The following is a 23,400-nucleotide window of genomic DNA, read 5'->3' on the forward strand; positions in this document are numbered from 1 at the left end:
GCGCAGAGTTTTTCAAAGCACTGGTGTTTAGGGACAGGGAGGGCAAAATAGACTTTAAACGGGTAGACTTAACTAGAAGGAGGTTATCTGATTGGTGGCTAAAGTCAAGGCACGATTGAAAATTAAACCCTTCACTTCAAAGTACCCGTCCAACTTTACTAATTAAAGGGAAAAAAAATCTAGTGGTTAGTTCACTAAGCATTACGGCTAGGTGACGTTAGCCGCCGCCCGATCTAAAGGGTACAGCCACATCCATCCATCTATCCAGCCAAGAATATGCTCTCTGGCTTGTTGCTCCAGGCCTAGTCAGGTAGATTTTCTGGCCTCACCGTTGAATTGTTTGCTCGGGTTGTGGCTTGCAAACATTGCGGTTTTGCGCTTCGTATCATCTTGTTCCGTCATCATGTCCTCCAAGTGGATTACATGTCGCAGTGTGAGGAGGGAGTACGACAAGGCGCTGATAGAATGAGCTATCAGTCTTACCAGGCAGGCGGTTGAGAGCGCACCGAGGCAGCTGACGCACACCAGCACTATCCGCTTCCTGTATAATACAGGCTAGGGAATCATAGAAACACAGAGCAGAAATCAACTCTTGTGCCTCTCTCATGCACTCACAAGGCGGAACCTGCTTCGAACACTGAGGACCGAGCTAAGCAACACCATGCGTGACGATAAATCATGGTCTCCTATTGCAATAATGATTAAGGCACGCATGCAACTTAAACCATTGTCACGCAAGATGAATTTACAACACCATCGAAGTGAACCCAAGGCACGTGCTGATTATTATGTACGGTACTAGCGCTAAATTCATGCAGACGTTTAGTTGGCGCTGCAGTAGGCCTAGTTGAAGGAATGGCCACAGCTACTGCTGGGATGGAGAACGGGCTCATTAACATCTTCATGTAGATTAAAACGGCTTACCCGAAATGGCTGGGAGTGTCACGCTATCCCTAACAGTGGCACATGCAGTTGCATATTTAACGATTACAGAAATGGCGTACCGATTTCCAAAGCACCTATCAATACTTCCGTCAAGGCGTAGCACCAAACACTTTATCGCACATTTCGGGAAACATTCCTTTTTTCCCCAATCTGGTGGCTAGGCATAACTACGCCCAAGAATAAGCATGTTATTATGTATGTCGGAGGTATTTTCATCTGATCCCTGAAAAATTATTTCCCTAAACCCATGGAAAAAAGAGAAAATGGAATTCGCACCTGTCATCATATTGCACCCCATCACAGGATTGGGATAATATTGGCCTGGCGCTCAATACTCCCTTACGCTTAATCAGAGCTCGGTCTGGCACCAGCTCCAGACAAAACCATTTATAATCTCCTGTCTGGCACATCTGTTTTACTCTGCTCTCTCTCAACCAGAGTGCACCATGTACCTGTGGTTCACCCCTGGTGGATCTTTTGCACTGTTTGTGAATTGCACACAAAGCCCTTACTGGTAGATCCTATTCCCAATTCTTCACTATTCTCACGGCAAGCCGCTCTTTGGGCAGCTTACATCACGACATGTGCGTGTCATGATGTCAGTGCCGTCTTTTTCAGAGTCGGCGCCATCTTTTCTTTCTCTTTTGCTCCTTCCCTGTCCTGTGTTTCTGGTGTTGCGCTGCAAACAAGTGAAGATGTTAAAGAACACCAAATGTTCAAAATTTGCTTCTCATTATATATCGTGGTTTTGGGAATTAAAACCCCAGATATATTGAAAGAAGATGCATGAAAAGGGAAGGATGATATTGAAAACTGGCAAAAAAGGGCTGACAGACTTCTTAAGCTATGCTGCCATTGAGATTTTCAGCTGTTCACGCAATTCTCACACGTGGCTTTGATGCAGCTATGCACATATCACACAAGCATGCTGACTGTACAGTTAGTATAACTGCAACCTTCATGTACCCAGCCTTCATGTACCCTCTAAGACATTTCAGAACATCTGAGTCAGTGTTAGCATCAAGTTATGTTCTTCATGCTGGGGAACCAGTGTGATGAGTTACCATTTCTACAGAATGAAGCCCTGTCTACCTGAAACAAGCTGCAAGATATATAACTAAACGGCCCTTTTCAGGGCCAGTCAATCTCTGTTCGGCTTGGATGCACCAACTGATTCCCTTTATCATCAACCCTCAATAAAACTAGCAAATGTTTGTACATGTGCAAGCAGTGTCATTCAATACCTTAGGAAATGCTTGTGAAGCAATTTCAAGGAGAATCGTTTTTCTGATCTCATAGTGAGGCATTAGGAACACCTTAGTCACACCAAATGCCATTATTCAATGAGAGGAACAAGAGAAATATTTCACTGGGAACTATGAAGTAAACAAAAAAACAAATGTTTTCAGATACTGCGAGATCATTTCATAAAAAAGCTCAGAAGTTGCTATGTGTGGCCACATTTAATCTGTGCAAGCATCGTGTGGTTACAATATTCTGTACCAAACATAGGTTCAGCTCTCTGGAATAGACCGCACTGCACAAGCTAGCTCAGTGCATGCACTTCTGTACCCTGCCAGAGAATATTTTTACCACCAGTATCTTGTAACGTGAAGTGAAATGGTGATTGCACACTAGGGCGCGTCCTGCAGGACCCCAATAAAGTTGTTTCACTTGATCGGTTGGTGTGCTGTAAGCAGAACATTTCCAAGAAAAATCGTATTGTTTGGAGGAGGACTTAAGCAAGGAAAGGTGTAGATAAAACACTGGATTCACTGGCATTATCCTCACCAAGTATAACATTGTTTTTCTGGTGAAGCTTTGTGTCTGAACAGCGAGCAGGATAAGCTGGTAAAAACATGCAAAATGGGAAGTCTACCACAGCAATCTGTGCAGTACTGCTCATTTCATGGAGCATTAATTTCACAGGCTTTACTCATTTTTAGCGTTAAGCCTATATTATGTCCACTGCAGGGTGGAAGCCCAATCAATGTTCCCTGTCCTGTATGAGCCAATTTCATATTATGGCTGATAATTTCTCGATCTCATTGGAACTAATCACCTGCCACCCTCTGCTACATTTCATGTGTCCTAATATAAATTAATTGACATTACTGACCTGTCATCCATCTTTTTTTCTGATTTCCAACTAATGCATTCATTTTTGATAAACTCTGCTTTCTTCCCATGTCTTAATATTATGCTAGCCTTTTTTTTCTTTTTTCTGAAACATTATCTTTGCTCAGAAGCTAGAAGTTATCAGAAAGAACATAACGACATTCTACCTCCTGAGCATAAGGCATCATCAATACAAAAATGTAATAAAAGTGAGAAAACATCCTATCTATATAGGAGGCCCTAAAATACTGCAGGAGGCAACAAATAAACTGGTATTTGTATAAAGGCAGTGACAAAAACTTTGACTACTGTCACTTATTCTGATTCTTGGGACATCTTTTTTAGTACATCATAACACATAATTACACATTTACACAATTTACACAGAGGAATTGCCACCACGTGCATTGAGGCCACCCTTCAGAAGTCATGTGAGCACAAGGATGAGGTAAGCCTTAAAAACCAGATTAAAAGACTAAAGCATGCTGGATATCCCAACAGCACCATCACACCCGTGTGCTAAACCCTCCTGCAGAAAGTCAAGTTAAACAAAACAGGACCAAAATAAAAACAGAATGACCAAAGATCTTTGCATGCTATACCGTACGTACATAAGGTGTTTCACAATATAAAGAAAATAGCGAGCCGATATGATTTTATCTTGTTATTTGCCATCCCTTGCAAGTTTTTAAAAGTGTATGTACTAAAAAGCAACAGGAATAGCCATTATTTCACCATTCGTCACGAGAATAGGTATACTGAATGCCAATATAATGTTGTGTATGAGATGCTATTGACACGTGGAAACGTAAACATAAGACAAACTGGGCAATGCCCCAATGTTTGAGCAAGACAGCATGCTTAAAATGTTAAGAATGGCTATAGTAGTCGCATGGCCATACACTGTAAAGAATGTAAGTGCAGTTCTATGTTTCATAAAACACTGTTTTTGAAAAAAGCAAGAAAATGAAATGAAAGAGAGACTGTGAAAGCATTTTCTTGTCAGGAAGGCCATGGATCAGTGCATCAGTATACCTTCGCTCATCCATTCGGAGAGAGAGTATTCTTTTCTCAGTTAAGATTATATTATCATGGTCTCACATGTGTCGTTGTGCCTGAGCACTGTTCTTGTACTCTGTAAAAAAGTGGGCGTAGTACCTTTGATAAAATTTAGTTGGCAGTCAGCGCTCTTTCCTGTCCTTTTTGTCTCTTCCTGAACTTCTCTCACTGTTACTAGAACCCAACCACGATGAACCAACTTGCCCAGATTAAGCTGTTGTTGCCGAAACGTCAGAGCATGAAAATACTTCAGGGGCTCAGAACCTCCTCACTACCCGTTTAGTTACGGCCCTGGTCTATGTGTTTCGAGAGTGAAGCACTATTGGAGCTATCTAACTGCCTAACGGTGAGGAGGGTTTGTGTATACTCGAGCTTGTTTCATGACATGGTGAGAGGTGGCAGGTTGTTGAAATAGTATGCTGTGTGGGAGGTCAAGATTTTGATTGAGAACGCTGAGTATAAGCCAGTGACATTAGACGTTCAAGACTTTTTGCGATATTCACTCTAGCATAGGACCTTGGTTGGTGGTTGACGTGTGCATTTGATCACATTGTAGTCTTCCATCATAATTTTTTTGCCACTTGGCGTCGACGCTCTTGAGTTGTACCAAAGTAATTAAGCATCCAGGTACAAGTATCTTCTGTCAGTGTTTCAATGAAGAGCTGAATATAAGTAATAGCTTTCATTGATACTTCTGGCATTGGTGTATGCACATTTCTTTTGAAGTTCTCTTGTAAAAAAGGCATAAAGGTATGTTTTTGTGACTTTTTAGTGTTGGCCAGAACTGCTGGTGTGTCCGAACGGCTCTTCGATTGGTTGTGGTGTTGTCTTGTTCAGGGCCACAGAGCTTTCAGTCATTTTTTATATTTGCCTTCACAGGAATGCTCTTTGCATGCTTCTTCAGTACTTTGTATTATTCCTAAAGCATTGACTTCCAGATTTTGATTGTGGTGCTTTAATCTAGTGTTCAACTTCACGCTAGCTTCATTTGCACGCAAAGAAAGAACTCAGGAGTATGGTAACTTTTGCTATGGGTTTTCCCTTCTGCAGTCTACTGTATTTTTGCCTGTGTTGTCTAAGCGCTGACAGCCTCGAGCGACAGCTTTTTTTTGTGCACTTATTGTGTGCCAATGACTTATTTGCCTCCTCAGCTAAAGACTTTTTGTATTATAAGAGAAAGCTCTGTCTGTATTGCTTTTGTCATTTGCTGATGGTGTATCTTCAGTATCTTTTCTCAGTGTACACTATACTTGAATGGAAGAGCAGCATAACTGCCTTCAGCTGTTAGCAGGCTTTTATCTGCTGTAATACTGATTTATGCTCCTTTTTCGGGCGTTCTATTTTGGATGGTTGGCATGTCATTGCTTCTTTTAAACTTTAAAACTTCAGGTGCACCTTTTTCTGGTTACACCTGGTATATTTTTTCAGTGGTTATATATATATATAATATATATTGCTAACTTGAGAAACAAGGCCTCTTTACGTTAGGTGCACATCAGGTGGGAAGAGCACTTCTATTACTTGCCAAGATTGTGGCCGCTTATGGTGGGAATCATAATGCACTGTTGATGTGTCAAATTCACATAGCATATTTCCAAGGCACTCGATCAATATCCAAGGAAGAAAATTATGTTCTTTCACGTGAGTTTCAGCAACTCATAGTAATTTGTATGTAAATGAATACTTCATCATTCTTGGCTGTCATGTTTTATGGAAGCACATGTGCTTCGTTAATAACAAAAAAACACGCATGCTCACGCCACTGCAGTGGCGTGAGCGTGCGTGTTTTTTTTTTGTTATTAACAATTTGCCCTATGCATTCACGTTTCTTCTTTTTTTGTGTGTCGTACTTCTCGTATTGCGCAGCCTACCATTTTGGCACACGTAAAAAAAGTACATAAAAAAGATGCGTTCCACGCCGAAATTCGCGTTCGCAACGAGCTGGGCACCAACAGGGTGCCCTACGACGCCCACACACTTCGCAACACCTTACCAACCGCTCGCTGCGATGTTGTTGGGAATTCGTGTGGTCGTTGTATGAATAAAGCGCGTGCGTGCGTGCGCACGCGCGTCTGTGTGTTAGATCACGGCAACTGCATATGTTGTATGATTCAGTCACCATAACGCAACTGACGACCCCCGCTCTTCCCACACGTCAAGCAGCAGCAAGTGCCGTTAACCGTACTGTGCTGTGAACGCAAAACAGATTCGAATAGGTCGCGTAGATAGCTAGCCCGACACATGATACGATAAGATTTGCGTCAGATATTCGACGTCTACATGCACGCGTAAGACAGGGGTATCCGCAGCAGCTTCGTCATACGTATGGATAGCACCGCATCGGACGTCACGTCTGCCAGAGAAACTTGATCGGTAATTTTTTCTCACTTAAAAAGTCTGCCTTGCACAACTTCAATCAACGATTATGCATTTCAACGAGCTGTGCATGGTTTAATGATTGATTGATTGATATGTGGGGTTTAACGTCCCAAAATCACCATATGATTATGAGAGACGCCGTAGTGGAGGGCTCCGGAAATTTCGACCACCTGGGGTTCTTTAACGTGCACCCAAATCTGAGCACACGGGCCTACAACATTTCCGCCTCCATCGGAAATGCAGCCGCCGCAGCCGGGATTCAAACCCGCGACCAGCGGGTCAGCAGCCGAGTACCTTAGCCACTAGACCGCCGCGGCGGGGCATGGTTTAATGACGAAAAGATAGTTCTAATATTGTGCCCGGGATATATATCTCTCTCTCTAACTTGAAAAATCGGCGCGTGAATTTGGGCCAGAACAGCGCCAAAAAGCAGCACACGCAGAAATTGGCTCGAATTCTAATATTATGACATCGTGATGTTGACTTTTCAGCTGACGCCGGCAATAACGTTCAAACGGCGGTCCAATAATGCCGGTCTTATTAGATGGCTCCGCCAATATTGGCTGCTACTTGTACAACCTGGCCCGATGTGTCCGTTCTAATAGGCCGGCACAGCCTATATGGGCGGGAAGTTCTGAAAGCTGGCCCAATATAACCAATCTAATAGACTGGCACAGCCATCATTGGCGGAACGTTGTTAATGCTGGTCCAACATAGCCGTTCTATTCGGCTGGCAGAACCAATATTGGGGGTACGTTGTCAACGCTGGTCCAACGTCGCCGTTCTATTTGGCTGGCATAGCCAATCTTGGCGGTACGTTGTGAAAACTGGGCCGTTCATGGGCCAGGCAATGCAGATCTATCCCCAATATTGGGCCAACCTTCTGTGCTGCCTGGGGAGAAGCTCTGCCAACCATCGCGATAATGCTGGGAAGCAGTAAGCAGATGATGGGTGGGCTTTTAATGGCGGGCCATTTATATAGTGTACTAAGCTGGGATCTGTACACTACATGTTCTACCACCATGATTTCCAGCAAAGGTTAGGCCTACCGACCAAGCCCGTACACTTGTGTTATTTGTGCTTCCGGGTTTCAGAATACACGATTTCGACAATTAGGTATGACAATACAGCACAGCCATGGCATCAAATAACCTATATGAAGCATTTTTCATTGTGTATGGTGTCCGCTCAAGAAGCAACAAACGTCGATGCGACGCTATTAAAGCACTCCCAGAGAACGTAATTAAGTGTCTTCTCACCGACAGCCGCCAGTCGCACTCGCCGGCACTTCTATAGCTTTTGTACGAGACCTCAGACGTGGCAATTCGTATGCTTGGTGAACCAATATGATAGCGTAATGTTTCCGGCACACTGCATTCGTTTTAGCCAAGCCGTTATGTAATTGTTGCTTTAGCGAAAGAGCTACAGCATTGCGCTGGCGCGACCGCCCTCTACATTGCGCGAAAAGCATCCCAATACTCAATCAAATAAATTAGGTGGGCGTATTTATGGAATGAGTCTAGAAGCGTCATAAAGCGTGAGCAGATGTTGCCCTTTAGAACGAGCGCGAAACGGATAATAAACTTGGCAGACCCCGCAGGTAAACTGTTGCTGCTCCCCAGTCCACTTGGTTTTTTTTTTCTTGAAGTTGTGAATTGTAAAAAAAAATAGCACTAGTGCCATTAACATAGTGGCAATCGTTACAGGCCGCCGTTGCGTGTGTTTATTACAGGCCGCAGTTGCTTGGGGCACGGCACCGCAGCGAAAACGGCGCACTCAAATATGCTGCTTTTCCAGGCGATGCTCTCCTGTGTCCTGCCCTGCTTCAACTTGGCTTCGACTTCAAATGCTTGGATTAATAGCCGAATGGATCTACTGGCGCCTGCAGCATTGGATCTACCCGTGCAGCCAAGTTCATTCGACAACGCGAGCCTCGCCAAGCAACCCTGGTCGTACAGTGACGCGTCCATTGGGATGTGCACCGCAGCGAACACATATATACGCCCACCGAGACCAACCTTCCTTGGGCACGGCACCGCAGCGAAAACGGTGCACTCAACTATGCTGCTATTCCAGGCGATGCTCTCCTGTGTCCTGCCCTGCTTCAACTTGGCTTCGACTTCAAATGCTTGGATTAATAGCGGAATGGATCTACTGGCGCCTGCAGCATTGGATCTACCCGTGCAGCCAAGTTCATTCGACAACGCGAGCCTCGCCAAGCAACCCTGGTCGTACAGTGACGCGTCCATTGGGATGTGCACCGCGGCGAACACTTATATACGCCCACCGAGACCAACCTTCCTTGGGCACGGCACCGCAGCGAAAACGGCGCACTCAAATATGCTGCTTTTCCAGGTTAGCTATTTCGCATATGCTTCATGTTGCAAAAGCAATGACTACTTTCTTGTTGCGTTGTCGTGCCCACCTGAACTTTGCAGTGCTATGAAACGAGTGTTATCTTGCCTGTCAAATGTGCACTCAGCGTACTTAGGGTTGTTGCTTGTGTTGTCGGGTGACGTCGAGTTAAATCCCGGGCCTGGAGCCAAAATGGAAAATATGTTGTGTAGTGTTTTGTCGACTGTACAGCGCATAGAAGCTGATTTGAAAGGCATATCGGAGAGAGTGTCAGTACTCGAAGGTAATACCAGTTCTCCTACATTTGAGCCCAAATCGGATGGTGCAGTACTCGAAACAGTGCGTCGAATTGAAGCTACTCAAACTGCCTTACTTGAGGAGGTCAGGGGCATAAAACAAGGCCATATAAACACGAACGTTGAGGTAAAGCTTCTTTCAGAGAGGGTGTCGAAGCTGGAAGGTAGTCTACACTCCTCATATACCACAGATGCCACTTCGAGTTCCGCTATGTCCTCCATCTCTAAGAAACTCGTGGAAATCACATCCCGATGTGATGACACGGAAAACAAACTCAGGCGCTGTAACTTGCTATTTTTTGGAATAGAAGATGATGAAAACGAGGACTGGAATGCATCTGAGCAGAAGGTGATTAAATTTTGCTCGGAGAAACTACAGAAGAATACAAGTGCCGCGCAATTGAACGAGTTCACAGACTTGCTCGCTTTACTGTTGGCAGATGCCGGCCAATAATAGCAAAATTTGCTTTTTTCAAAGATAAGCAGAGCGTTCTTGCTTCAGCTCATAAACTAAAGGGATCGACATTTTCAGTACGCGAAGATTTCTTTTTACCCACGCTACAAGCCAGAAGAAAGCTAATCGAATTTGCCAAAAGTGAAAACAAGCCCTACAAGCTCGTCGTTGATCGTCTGCGCATGGGCGCTAAAACGTACATATATGATAGTGCTACTCACGCTGTCAAGCTGTCTCCTAGATAGCCGAGACATAGGCGTGCGCATGTCTCTAGAGAAATTCCGAGTAAATCTGCACCGGCTGTATGTGTTTCCTTTACTGACATTCGCAGTTTACTGCACAAGCGTGATCTCATTTGTTCATTCTTAGAAGATAGCCTAACTGATGTCCTCCTGCTCACTGAAACGTGGCTTACTCAGGATGTTGATGACAGTGAAATTCTTCACGGGAATGCCGATTATAACGTCTTCCGACGTGATCGTCAAAGCAAACGTGGGGGAGGTGTCCTTATTGTTATAAAAAAATCTATACCTACTTTTGTCATCGATACAAACTCAAACTTAGAAATTGTCTGGGTCACGTGCACGATTTGTGCCACTAAAATACTAGTAGGCGTAGGTTACCGTCCTCCCGATTCTGAACCATCATTTATAGATCAACTTCGCAGCAGCACCACATCAGCTATTGCGAAATGCCGCACTAATAATGTCTATCTGTTTGGTGACTTCAATTTACCACAAATTGATTGGATCAATTGTTCATCCACTTCAAAAATGTCTCTCGACTTTGTGAATTTTGCCCTTGATTTTAGTTTCGCTCAAATAATCAACCAGCCAACACGGGGCAATAATATTTTGGATTTATTACTTACCTCAGATCCTGATAATGTAGGTGAAATCTCTTGCTTTGAAGGGTTTAGTGACCATAAGCTCATTCAATTATCAATTAACATTCCTCTCAAAGTTGCGGGTAAAACTACAAAAGTGATTAGAGACTACAGTAAGGCCAATTATAGTTGTATGAATTCTGACTTGGAAGAATTCTATCACAGCACATTCTTGCCCTCATTGTCAAGTCGTACCGTCGACGATAATTGGTCATTGTTTAGAGAGGAGATTACCTTATTAGTCGACAAATACGTCCCTGAAATTGCCATATTTAATGATAAAAGAAACCCATGGTTTAAGAAATATTTGCGAACTTTGAGAAATCGAAAAAAAAGGCTGTATAGGACCGCGATGCACGCTTGCAGTGCCTCTGCTTGGAATTCATATAAGGAATGTCTTAAAAGTTATACTTTGGCGTTATTCACTGCTTAACTCAAGTATTTTATACATGACCTACCATCATTATTAAAATGCAATCCCAGAAAATTTTGGCAACAATTATCACCTGCTTCTGCTGTGACAGATATTACTTTGAAAGGCAAAAATCAATTACCTCTCCCAAGAGACCAGTGTGCGATTGCATTTAACACATTTTTTTCTTCTGTTTTCACACGGGAAGATCATTCTAGCATTCCTGAGTTTCCGGAAGTTGATTACCCTTTCATGGCACCCATAGATATTAACATTGAGGGCATCACTAAACTAATCAGCAACCTCAAAGTTTCTACTTCTAGTGGTCTAGATAATATCAATTCAAAGATACTAAAAAATACAATTCCCATGTCCTCTCAAATATTATTTCACATTTTCAGACAGTCTTTGTGTACCGGTCAGCTTCCTAGGGACTGGAAAGTCGCAGAAGTTATTCCCATATTTAAAGCAGGATGTAAAGATCAGGTTGAAAATTATCGTCCCATCTCGTTAACCTCTATCAGCTGTAAATTACTTGAACATATCATTGCTTCTCACATTTACAGTCATCTTGAATCAAACAATTTTTTTAGTTCCACCCAACATGGCTTTAGGAAAGGTTTCTCTTGCGATACACAACTACTTGAATTCACGACAGATCTACAGACTAACCTAGACATGAACACACAGAGAGATTGCGCTTTCCTCGATTTTTCGAATGCCTTTGACCGTGTCGCCCATTGCCGTCTGATTTCCAAACTGTCCTCTCTAAATTGGACTGCTTAACGCTATCATGGCTTCAAAATTTTCTTTCATTTCGTGAACAGCTCACATTTGCAAATGATTCTCATTCAGATATCGCAGAAGTCACTTCAGGAGTGCCGCAGGGTAGCGTCCTTGGTCCTCTACTCTTTTTAATCTTCATCAACGATCTGCCGATTAACATTTCATCCCGTATACGCCTGTTTGCAGACGACTGTGTCATTTATCGAACCATAACATCTCCCTCTAATCATCAGGCCCTTCAAGGTGACCTAGACCTCGTTTGCAGTTGGTGTAATAAGCGGTTAATGAGCTTGAACACTTCAAAATGTAAAATTATGTCGGTTTCCCGAAAAACCTCGATTTCCACTTTTTCATACAAAATTAAAAATAGTGAACTATCTCGAACCACATCATACAAATATCTAGGGGTAATTATTGACTCTAAACTTTCATGGTCTTACCACATAACTTCCATTTGTTCCAAGGCATCCAAAACACTAGGTTATTTACGTCTAAATCTCCATTGCTCCACATCGAGCGTCCGCAAATTAGCCTATTTACCATTCGTACGCCCACAGTTAGAATATGCCTCACCAGTTTGGTCACCTTATCAAAACTATTCAATACAGATGATCGAAGCCATTCAAAACAGGGCAGCCCGCTTCATCACTCAGTACTACCAATGTCACAGCAGTGTATCTCAAATTAAACACGAGATCGGTTTACAACCATTGGATATCCGCCGCAAGATAGCCCTCCTTGTATTGTTTCACAAGTACATTATTAGCAGAAATCAATTCGCTTTCTCTCTACACACACCGGATCGCATGTCTGTACGCATGCGAAATCAGCGCAGCTTTAAGCGTATTTTTGGCAGAACACACGCGTTCAACTTATCTGCTTTGCCACAGGCAATCTCACTGTGAAATGATCTTCCCGACGAGATAGTTTCAGTCACTAACAACAACGCGTTCCGCGAGAAACGACTCTCTCATTACATCTAGCATCATTTCATAGACATTTGTATGGAGGTGCATACACTTGGAGACTTAAGGCCCATGTGTGGGCCTTAAGTATTACTGTGATTAGTGTCGCTGTTATGTTGCATTTATTTGTATATTTGAACTGTATACGTTCTCATTTTTCTTTCTTTTTTTCTGTAAGCCCCCCTTACCCTACGCTCTAACGAGAGCCTGTAAGGTATGTTAAATAAATAAATAAATAAATAAACAATGTGCAATTTTTAGTAGCAGGTATTGAGCTTGTCTATGTTGTGTACACGACAAACATAACTTAATTTGCACCGTAAGTTTGTATGCCAACTAAGTATTTAACACACAATCAACGTCATGTTGGTGTGGCGCAGTGCATTCTTTCGCCGGCACTCGCACGCGTCGGACGCAGGAATAATGGCCTCCCTCGGAGCGGCAAAGGCGGTCCTTGGTGGCCACGGAAACAGGATTACAGACGAAAGTGACAAAGATTTTGAGATCATCTTGCCGAATCTGCCAACAGGATGTATTGTTTTGAACACACTGTTTTTGCACGGTGATATTCGAGTGAGGCCTTTCAAGGTCGAAGATTTCCGAGACGCCCTGAACTAGGAACGACTGCTTCTCGACGTAATTGCATTGGGCGCCTACCAGATCAACCATGTGTGGGCCATCACCTTTAACAGCCAGGAGGCGACGAAGAGGTTGACTGAACTGAAAGAACTCCAGGTCAAGGGACGCCGCTGCCTCGTTATTGACCCTCAGGAGCAGAAGGTGAGGCTGCGGCTTCACTGGCTGTTACACGGCGTTTCGGACGAAGATGTCCGCACGGCGTTGGCAGCGTTCGGGAAAGTTACAGAAGTGACCCGGGAACGCTCACGTGTGGAAGGAGTAAATGAGAAGAATTCGACGACCCGCACTGTTTTCATTAAGCTGAAAAGCGGTATGAAAGTCGAGGACCTGCCTCATCAGATACGACTCGCCGGTGAATTAGCCTTAGTGGTAGCCCCCGGTCGGCCTATGCAATGCCTGCGTTGCAGCGGAACAGGACATGTGCGTCACGAGTGTAAGGTGTCTCGGTGCTCTCGCTGCCGGCGTTTCGGGCTTGGGGACGCGGAATGCGTCCGTTTGTACGCCGCAGTGACCGCGTCAGCGGAGGCCGAAGATGCGTCAGAACACATTATGGACGTGAGAGAAGCAGAGGACGCGGCTGAAGGTTGCGGAGATCAAGTTGCAGAAAATTTGAACTGCACATCTGCAACATCAGTAGACGAATCTACACCGGCACCTGTGGACACTCGACCAGGTGCTGCAGCTGTATCGACCGAGACAACTGACAAAGCAGTGACAGACGCAGGCTGTGAAGTAGCCGGAGCGTCTGCCCATGCGTCGGAACAAGGCCAAGTTGTCGATGGTGCCTCCTGCAGCGTTGGTTTCGACATGAAGATAGACGGAAATACGTGTAACGCCAGCCGCGTCTCTTGGCCCAGCGGTAACGTTCCATCCAATAAAAGACCATTGGAAGAACCTGTGAAGACGGGAGACAAGAACAGTGCAAGTAGCGTGGAAGAACCACCGGCAAAGACGCAGACTGGCAGACGCACCAGCATGAGAGCAAGAGCTGGTGGCACCACGGACAAGAAAGCTGAGAACAATTCAATTCTACCTTGCCGTGAAACCGGGCGGTCGGCCGGTCCTGGAGGCGTCTAGCGTAGCGCTAGACGTGCAAGGTAAGCGCCATGCTCCGGGCCTAACTCCTCCACATGGTTGTAATGGCGCCTCAAGTATCATTTAGCTTCGCCACGCTGAATAATAGAGGCTTCGTTTCAAAGAAGAAGCAAAATTAAGCCAAGTCTACCGGTTGTTATTGGAAGAAAGTCTGGATGTGCTTGCAGTGCAGGAGACGAAAGTTGAAGACGAGGAGGAGACTGGGAGCATGGTGCTTAAGTTTACATCACGGTGTTTTGCCACTGTGAGCCAGGTCATAGGCACATCAGATTGATTGATTGATTTGTGGGGTTTAACGTCCCAAAACCACCATATGATTATGCGAGACGCCGTAGTGGAGGGCTCCGGAAATTTTGACCACCTGGGGTTCTTTAACGTGCGCCCAAATCTGAGCACACGGGCCTACAACATTTCCGCCTCCATCGGAAATGCAGCCGCCGCAGCCGGGATTTGATCCCGCGACCTGCGGGCCAGCAGCCGAGTACCTTAGCCACTAGACCACCGCGGCGGGGCCATAGGCACATCAGAGGGATGTGTTCTTTTTGTTAGAAAACTGCCAGGATTAGTCATGGAAAATATCTTTTCTTGCTCTTCAGGCTAAGTAGTATGGTGTAATATTGTTTATTGTGACACTGAATGGCCATTATATGTGTTTATGCTCCAACTATTGGCCAGAAAAGATCGACTTTTTTTCCAATTTACGACAACATATGTGTACCGGTAGGAAACTCTTATTTGTGGGTGATTTCAACTGTGTCTTGAATGAAAGTGACAGCTCAAGCAGGCGCAACGTTAAAGATAGAAGCAGTGATGTCCTGGCACAGGTGATTATTGAACACAAAATAGTAGATGTAGCGGAGTGTTTGCATAGCTCCCGAGATGTGAAGTATACCCACTTTCAAGGTACAAGTAATGCCCGATTGGATCGACTTTACCTTACTGCAGATGCGATATCCCAGTGTAGCAGTTATAATGTTGTTCCAGTTTCCTTTCCGATCACTGTCTTGTAAAATGCAATATCGGGTCAAAAAAAGAAATTAACGCCTTTTCTTGGGAACAGTGAAAAATGAACTGTAAACTCTTAAGGGATGAGTCGTTTAGCGCATCAGTTATTAAAGAAATAAGTAATATTAACTTAGAGTGTAATGACAAAATAGGAGAAGAATGGGAGCTCTTCAAGCAGCGAATCAAAATAAAAGCAATAGAGAGATCTAGCGTTCTATCTTTTGAATCTAAGAAGAATGAGAAAGAGCTTAGACGAACACTTGATAGACTAACAGCTCTTGAATGTGAAAAACCTGGAGTATATGGTGATGATTTGCCGAGTATCAAACAGAGGATAGAGGTATATGAGGCGGAACGCTATCGCGGAGCGCTAGTGCGAGCCAGAGCAACAACAAAGACTGTGGATGATCGCCCGACGAAGCGAGCGATTGGATTAGAGAAGAGTCATGCCAGACGAAATCATATAGATGCCATTGAAGTCAACGGTATCAAAGGTTCAGACAATGAGAGCATAGGACGAGCGTTTGGCAAACACTACGAAGGACTCTTCGCTACCACGCTCATTGATTCAGAGGCATTTAAGCAGGAGTTCCTTAGCAGAATGGCGAAGTTGTCAGATAACACAAAATCAGCTTTAGAGCTATCTCTAACGCCAACGGAAGTTGAAAGGGCTATAGATAAAATGAATCCTGGCAAATCTCCAGGGCCGGACGGGCTTAGTGCTTCGTTTTATAAGGAGTTAAAAAATGAATTATCCCAAGTACTTGCAGATGTCTTCAATCCAGCTTATAAACTTAATGGCCTGCCTAGGTTCTTTAGTGAAGCACATACAGTTTTGATACCTAAGACGGAACACTCGGAGAAGTTAAAATTAGTTTCTTCGTATAGACCAATATCACTAACTAATTGTGATTACAAAATTTTAATGAAAGTACTAGCATGGCGACTTCAAGGAGTAATCAAAGAATTGGTAGGGCCTCACCAAACATGCGGGATTATGGGACGCTCCATTGTGACTAATATACACAAGATACGCTGCGTGCTCGAGTGTAGCGATGCCAATCAAGTAGGGGTAGCCATTCTACAGATTAATCTCGTGAAAGCTTTTGATTGTGTTTCCCACAACCTTCTGCTTGCCATTCTTGATCATGCCAACGTTGGTTTTGTAATAAGAGATGGAGTATCTATTGCATACCGGAACTGCACAACCCGACTGGTAATCAATAAGACGCTAGGAGATACAATTAACATAAAGCGTTCTGTCGGACAGGCCTGTCTGCTGAGTCCCCTACTTTTCAGTTTATATATAGAATCGTTGTGCTTAGTAATAGCTCAAAACAGTTGCATTCGTGGCTTTAGATTACAAGAATTCGAAGTTAAAATTTTGGCATATGCCGACAATGTGGCTGTTTGTTGTACCGATCAAGATAGTTTTACCACTACCATCAGTGTGGTTAAAAGGGTCGGCAAGGCAACTGGCAGTCTAGTAAACTGGGGAAAGTGTCTGGGTTTTTGGCATGGAGAGGGGTCGTCAAAACCAGACTATGTTGCCAAGGTTAAATGGGTGACCACACCTGTCAAGTACCTAGGAGTGCCACTGGAATTTTATAAAAATAATGAGAACTACTGGCAAGAACAAGCGAAAGAAATCCGGACGAAAGCTTATAGATGCAACGGTAATCATCTGTCAGTGTTTGCTAGGGCGACTGTCTGTAATCTTTTCTTTGCCTCAATACTTTGTTATATGATGCAAGTACTGCATTGTTCAAGGGCAAACATACAGAAGTTCCATCCCATCTTCGCAGTGTTCGTGTGGGCTTCGAACTGGGAGAGATGCAGTCGAACTAATCTGTTTCGAAAAGTGACACACGGAGGGCTTGGTTTAACACATCTTTTCATACGCCAAGTCGTAAATAGGTTCTTTTTTTTTGCTACACAAGGGACCCTTTCTTACGTGCAGTGTGCCAATTGAGACTGATGCGGGCTTTACCTGGATATGTGGTTAGCACGAATGACATGACCGGTGCTGTGCGTGGGTATCTTAGAGAGGTTATTCTAAGTGTACGGTTTTTATCTGTTAGATTTTCCAATGAATATTTGTTTTCAGTGACTCGAAAGAAGTTCTACAAAGATGTATGCGATTTTGTTTTACCTGAACCGCTGTACCGTGCCATGTACGCTGGAGGTGAAGGGAAAGATGTGCTTAAACGAGTGAAGAGAATGCAAGTGGCTCCTGGCGCGAAGTCTTTCTTTTTCAAGCTGCACACAGGTTTATAATCAGTCAGGACATTTCAAGCAGAACGTGGTTTTTACTTACCTTGGGGGACAAATTTCCTTATCTGTAAAAAACCGGAACATATTGACCATGTTTTCTTACATTGTTGGGAGGGAGTATATTTTTGGGATGTACTTCAAAGGACGTTACAGAAAGAATTACCTTTAAATTCTTGTGGTATAAGATTTCTGCCCATGGTGGACGAAGAGGGAATCCCTTCTGATTTGATTATGCTATGTGGACTTCACTGTTTATGGTGGGCCCGTATGGCGGTCAGGATGTATTTCTCAGGATCTATCGCGATCAGGATGCACGGCCTGCACGAATGTATCTCCGTGAATGTATGGCCAAGTATGTTGAACTGCAGAAAACTCAGGAGATTTTACCTGAGTGGTTGTCGAGGGTGGAGCCCTTGGCAGCACTTAGGGAATTTTAAATTTCTGTTAGACTGTTACTGCTTGTTTTTGTTCTGCTTGTGGTTTGATGTATGCGCCTATAAACAGGCAGTAAAGCAAAAAAAATGGTGCGGCGCAGTGGTTAGCGTCTTTGAATGGGAATCCGCAGGTTTCACGTTCGATCCTCCATGGCGCCTTGTATTTTTTTACGGGACGGGTGTTTTTTATACCGTTCTTATAGGATTCTTTTTTATTTTTTGTGGCAGCTCGTCACGGTGATTCTAACGTCCTTTCGCGCTCAAGTGTTGCTTGCACTGCAGCACCCACCATACCCACCATGCGCCATGGTGGGCGTTTCCCACCATTCACCCACTACATTAATCCACTATAATGGTGGGTGGTGGTTTACACCATGCCACCATTCGTTTTTTTCCGATAGGGTTGCCTTACCTGGGCCTCTAAAAGTATTCTCACATTCGGTGGAGAGTGCTGGTCGTCTCAAACTGGAACTCCGTTCCTGGTCTCTACGTCAACCCCTCGCCTTGCCAATGCCTGACGGCACGACCGAGCCACCTGCAGTCCTAATCCCATCTTTAAATTGTTGCGTAACACCACGACAGCGAGATCCGGTGATAAGCAAATAAAAATGTGCGATGAGTGCAAAATAAACTTAAAATCCAACAGTAAAAAAACATTTGTTGAGAAGTGATTATACATTTCTACTCACACGCGTGCGCATGAATGGGGGCAGACAGTAACCTCAGAATGTGTTCCACATAAAATGAGATAATAAAGATGTGGGGCATTTCGACGAGCTTTGGCACCCACTTGAAGGAGCACCCTGCGCGCGCTTATGCTTCTACTGAAACGCCGCGAGTACAAATATTTTTCTCTCTACCTCTCTTGCAGGGTTAATTTATTGCTCGTGCCAAACAGGAAACCTTGCCCTTGACAGTATGCTGTGTGCACGGTGGCACCCAACACATTTCGTGATTCTTCTACCTGTAGCTCACATTGAGTTAACAATAAATAGTAAATCATCACTACCACAACTCGCAGCACCTGTACGATTTCGGTAGTTCACTACCGAATTAAGAATAAACGTAGTAAAAATTGCCAGCGAATAAATATGAAGCACCAGCGAACCACCAAAGTGAGGCCGACTGAACGCTCGCATTGGCTGGATGCGCGGGCATCTACCAAACGGCAGCTATGACGGCTGCCGCATGGCGGCGCCACCATCTGTGAAAGTTGCGAAAAGCTTCGCTCGACGCGACTTGGGCAGCTATGCATGACAGGTTCTAAGATTGAAATCATCACATGCACGTGATATACGACCTGTATTACATGTCACGCTCATCATGCTCTCGCAGCCGTTTCTCTAGCTCGATATACGCCACAGTGGTACTGGGTGACGTGACTATGACAAACATAAGTGAGAAGCGGTAAGATGAAAAGCAAGATATGCGTGTCATGTACGGCTTGTAATACACGGCACGCTCATGGTGCGCTCGCGGCCAGTTCGCTAACCTAATATATACACAAAAAATCAGTACTGCGTGACGTGATTGTATCACAAACGCAAACGACGGGCCCTAACAAGCACATCATGGCGTACATGGTATGTACAAGATTTGTTTCTTGCTGGCTGCTTCGCGTTACATCGATTCCCATGGAGCATGGAGACTGCCGCGTTGTCCCTTCGCCAGAGATTTCTCTTTGTCCTTCTTTCGCTTTATTTTTGTTTCTCTAAACTCGTTCTCTCGTGAATGGAGTTATTGCAGCACGCATGACAAAACTGTCACACATGTTCTGGCAGCAAAGAAGAAGAGAAAGAAGATAGAAAAGAAGGTGAAGAGAGTGCATGCCCATTCTTGATGACGACAACGCACTGTATACCCCCAGCATAGAGATGCTGCTGTAAAAGCTATTTCACGATTTGTTTGCCTTGGATGCCTGTATAGATATCGGGTTTATACCAGTGAACATTGCACTAAGTTGCGAGAGCGATCTCTACTAAGATTTCATGTCACTTCGTAGGCATGGTCCTTTCACGTCCTCGAGGGCGTTTTTCATAGATCTTCTGGCTTCAGCCTCAGGAAGGGCGTCGCCTGCAACTCCAGATATGTCCAGAAATTCATCATAATGTGACTCGGTGACCATTCTTCCGCGTAAGGTTTGAATGCTTGAATTGCTGAAGCTGGTATTGCATGCTAGATTCGGGATGTTATATATATGCGAACATGCAGTATTATGAAGAGGAGTGCGTAAAATAATATGGCAAAATGAAAAATAGGCGTAGACAGGACAAGCGAGTGTACTATTTACGTCTCTTTGTCTCTGTTTAAGAACAGAGCTATTGTGGCTTGGCAAATCCAGATGTCGCCTCGATAAGAAACTGCACATAGCTATGACTTCACCTCGAGTTGCGTAGAAACCGCCCGGCGAGCTGTACTTTCCTTGCTCAGCTTGGAAACCACCTATGTGACCACGTAAGAACTAGTCATGGAACCAAACGTCACGTAGCTACCAGTCCTGTTGATCAAATCTTGTGACATACCGTAACCACTAGTCATATGACATGTTCCCGGCGGAACCACGCCTTAACTACTCACGTGACACGGTCCCACCAAAACAAATATAGCCGAAGTACATGCTCCTCCCCAAAGCTATAACCAACCACGTAACTAGTTAATTGACGTGCTGACATTCTAACCAGACAAGAACTCTGAATGCGACATGTTCGCGCCAGAATCACGCGACTATATTCACGTAGCATGTTCCCCCAAAACAATGTAACAACTATATAGATGTGTGACTACCTAGGCATGTGACCAGTCACATGACCAGCATGCACATATCTAGCAAAAGCTCGGAATTGCTATCAAAAACTTAGAAGCTGGATCAAAGCATTGCTGCTTTCTTAGTTCCAACTTTCTGCCGTTAGTGTAAGCTGCGCACATCTCTTGACGCGACGCTACAGTTTAACAGCTAACACATTTTCCGACGCGCGAAACTTGACATACGTGCGCAGTGTTCAGGTGAAGTACCGCAAGGGGTAGTAGAAGTGAGCGGTGAATGAGTTCGAACTTATTCATAGTGGGGCAGCGCACAAATTAAGAACACAAAATAAGGGTACAGGACAAGCGATATCATGAGGTTAGTAATGATTTTGACATCGAAAGCAGTTTATTACGTTTCTTCCACCTTTCTTTGTTACAAAAAAAGGCAAATGCACGTATATAGTTTCTTTTCCCCGGATGTCACCATACACATTTCGTGAACGGCTGGCGATTTCTATGGGTGGGTACAGCGAATTTCGGTAGGAAGCGAGTCCGCTAAGTTCAACGTGCTCGTGCTCGCAATGGACGCCCTACAAATGCAGATGGTGCGTAAAATGACGGAGCCCGCGTGTCCCAATGTTCACTTTGGCGGTGCACCACATGTGTGGCTGCTGCGCGCCGGCTGGACCGTGAGTTTAGCGAACCTTTGTCACCACGACGGGGAATGAGCTAAAAAAGAAAAAAAAAGAGGCTAATTGAAATGTGTATATTATATATCATGCTCGTCTGGCTGCAAATAAAGCCGTATTCCAGTGCCTACGCAGTATTGGCAGGGGCTGCAACTACCTTGGAAATCTCCGTTCTTCAGTACGTCCGCGTATTTTCAATGGGTTCCGCGTGGCTGCTTGCAACCGTCTTGTGCGCATCAATCACCTGATGCTGGGCCGTTGCGGTCCCCAGGGGGTCCGTAGTGGAAGGAAAGCCCGAGTAGCTCCCTACCAGGACATGGGGAAGGTGAGACTACTACGTCTCCTATCCTTGTAAAGAAAAATTAACACATCTATATACAGATAGATATTGTCACGATGAGTCAGAAGTTCTGGGGGATTTATTAAACCACCGGGTAGCTATCTCTAGGACGATGCGTCAGTCATGGCTGGCTCCCGAGTACAGAAGAAGCACGCGATCTTCGTTTTCCTCCAGAGTGAGAGCCGCTCTTGCTGTCGACACACTATGTGCTGGTGGCATTATCCCCCCTTTCGAAAAGAAAAAAAATCCCAAAAAGAGGAAAGAAAAGTACATAGCAGCACCACGATGCTACCACATAAACACGTGAAAAAGAAATAAGTGAAAGTAGAAAGTGAGGAGCGTGCCAATATAAGAAACGGCAATAAAGGAGAAAGCAAGTTCACAAAAAGAAACAAAAAACACAAAGAACGCTGTATGGTAAAGTTACGAGCAACGCGCAATAAATGGTTTCATGCACAACACATGAACGACGTCCGGCCTCAGTCGGGTCCTGCTCCGTGCATGGGGTGTTGAGTCCGGAACCACTTCGTAGTTCACGTCACTGACGCGGTGTAACACTTTATATGGGCCAAAGTACCGGCTCGGTAACTTTTCACTAAGGCCATGGCGGCGACACCCAAGCTTGATCTCCGGGGTTGTAAAAGACTTCTCTGTGGCGGGTGTTATAGCGTCGTGCGTCTGCCTGCTATTGCTGGCCGATGTGCAGTCGTGCGACCTGCCCGGCTTCCTCAGCACGTTCTGCGAATTCTTCGGCGTCAGTTGCCAACTCGTCTTCGTCTTGACACGATAGCAAGGAGTCTAGCATGGTCTGCACTTCGCGGCCGTAGAGAAGCCGAAATGGCGTGAATTGCGTGGTCTCTTGCACGGCAGTATTATACGCGAAGGTCACGTAAGGTAAGATTCGGTCCCATGTTTTGTGCTGTACGTCGATGTACATTGAGTTCATGTCTGCGAGGGTCATATTCAGTCGCTCGGTAAGTCCGCCGTTGGTTTGCGAGTGGTACGCAGTTGTCCTTCGGTGTCTGGTGTTGCTCAGTTTGAAAACTTCGTCCGTAAGCTGCGCCGTGAATGCCGTCCCTCTGTCCGTTATTACACTGGAAGGAGTACCGTGTCGTAACACGTTGTGGCGCATGTAAAATTGTACTACCTCAGAAGCCGTGGCTCGTGGGATCGTCTGCGTCTCAGCGTAGCGTGTCAAATAGTCGGTCGCGGCGATCACCCATTTGTTGCTGTCCGCAGACAGGGGAAATGGCGCGAGAATGTCCATGCCGTGCAGGGCGTGCACGGCATGGACATTCCGTTCGGACATGTCCGAACGGCGTGCAGGGTGCTCCGATGGGCTGAAGAAAACCAGCTGGCTTAACAGATGGTTGCTTTCGGCGCTAACATTCCCGATAGCTCTTGACGTACTTCTTGACACTTGCTGAACGTCCTGGCCAATAGTACCTCTCGCTCACTCTTGCAAGTGTCCTTCAGTAGCCCCGATGACCGGATGTGGGTTCGTCATGGCAAGCGAAGAGGACG

General features: G+C 44.9%; 2 protein-coding genes across 2 annotated transcripts in view; one reads left to right on the plus strand and one right to left on the minus strand.

Moving 5' to 3' along the window:
* Positions 1-23,400, minus strand: part of LOC119180867 (uncharacterized) — a 127,702-nt gene that overhangs the window by 18,659 nt on the left and 85,643 nt on the right. The window lies entirely within an intron of this gene.
* LOC142777469 (uncharacterized) overlaps positions 8,248-23,400 on the plus strand; it is a 46,093-nt gene continuing 30,940 nt past the window's right edge. Inside the window, exon 1 of the mRNA XM_075881919.1 lies at positions 8,248-8,856. Coding sequence (XP_075738034.1) covers positions 8,284-8,856 — 573 coding nt within the window. The 5' untranslated portion in view covers positions 8,248-8,283. The remainder of the gene's footprint in view (positions 8,857-23,400) is intronic.

The sequence above is a fragment of the Rhipicephalus microplus genome, chromosome X (genome assembly GCF_043290135.1).
Source record: "Rhipicephalus microplus isolate Deutch F79 chromosome X, USDA_Rmic, whole genome shotgun sequence".
Classification (NCBI taxonomy): Eukaryota; Metazoa; Arthropoda; class Arachnida; order Ixodida; family Ixodidae; genus Rhipicephalus; species Rhipicephalus microplus.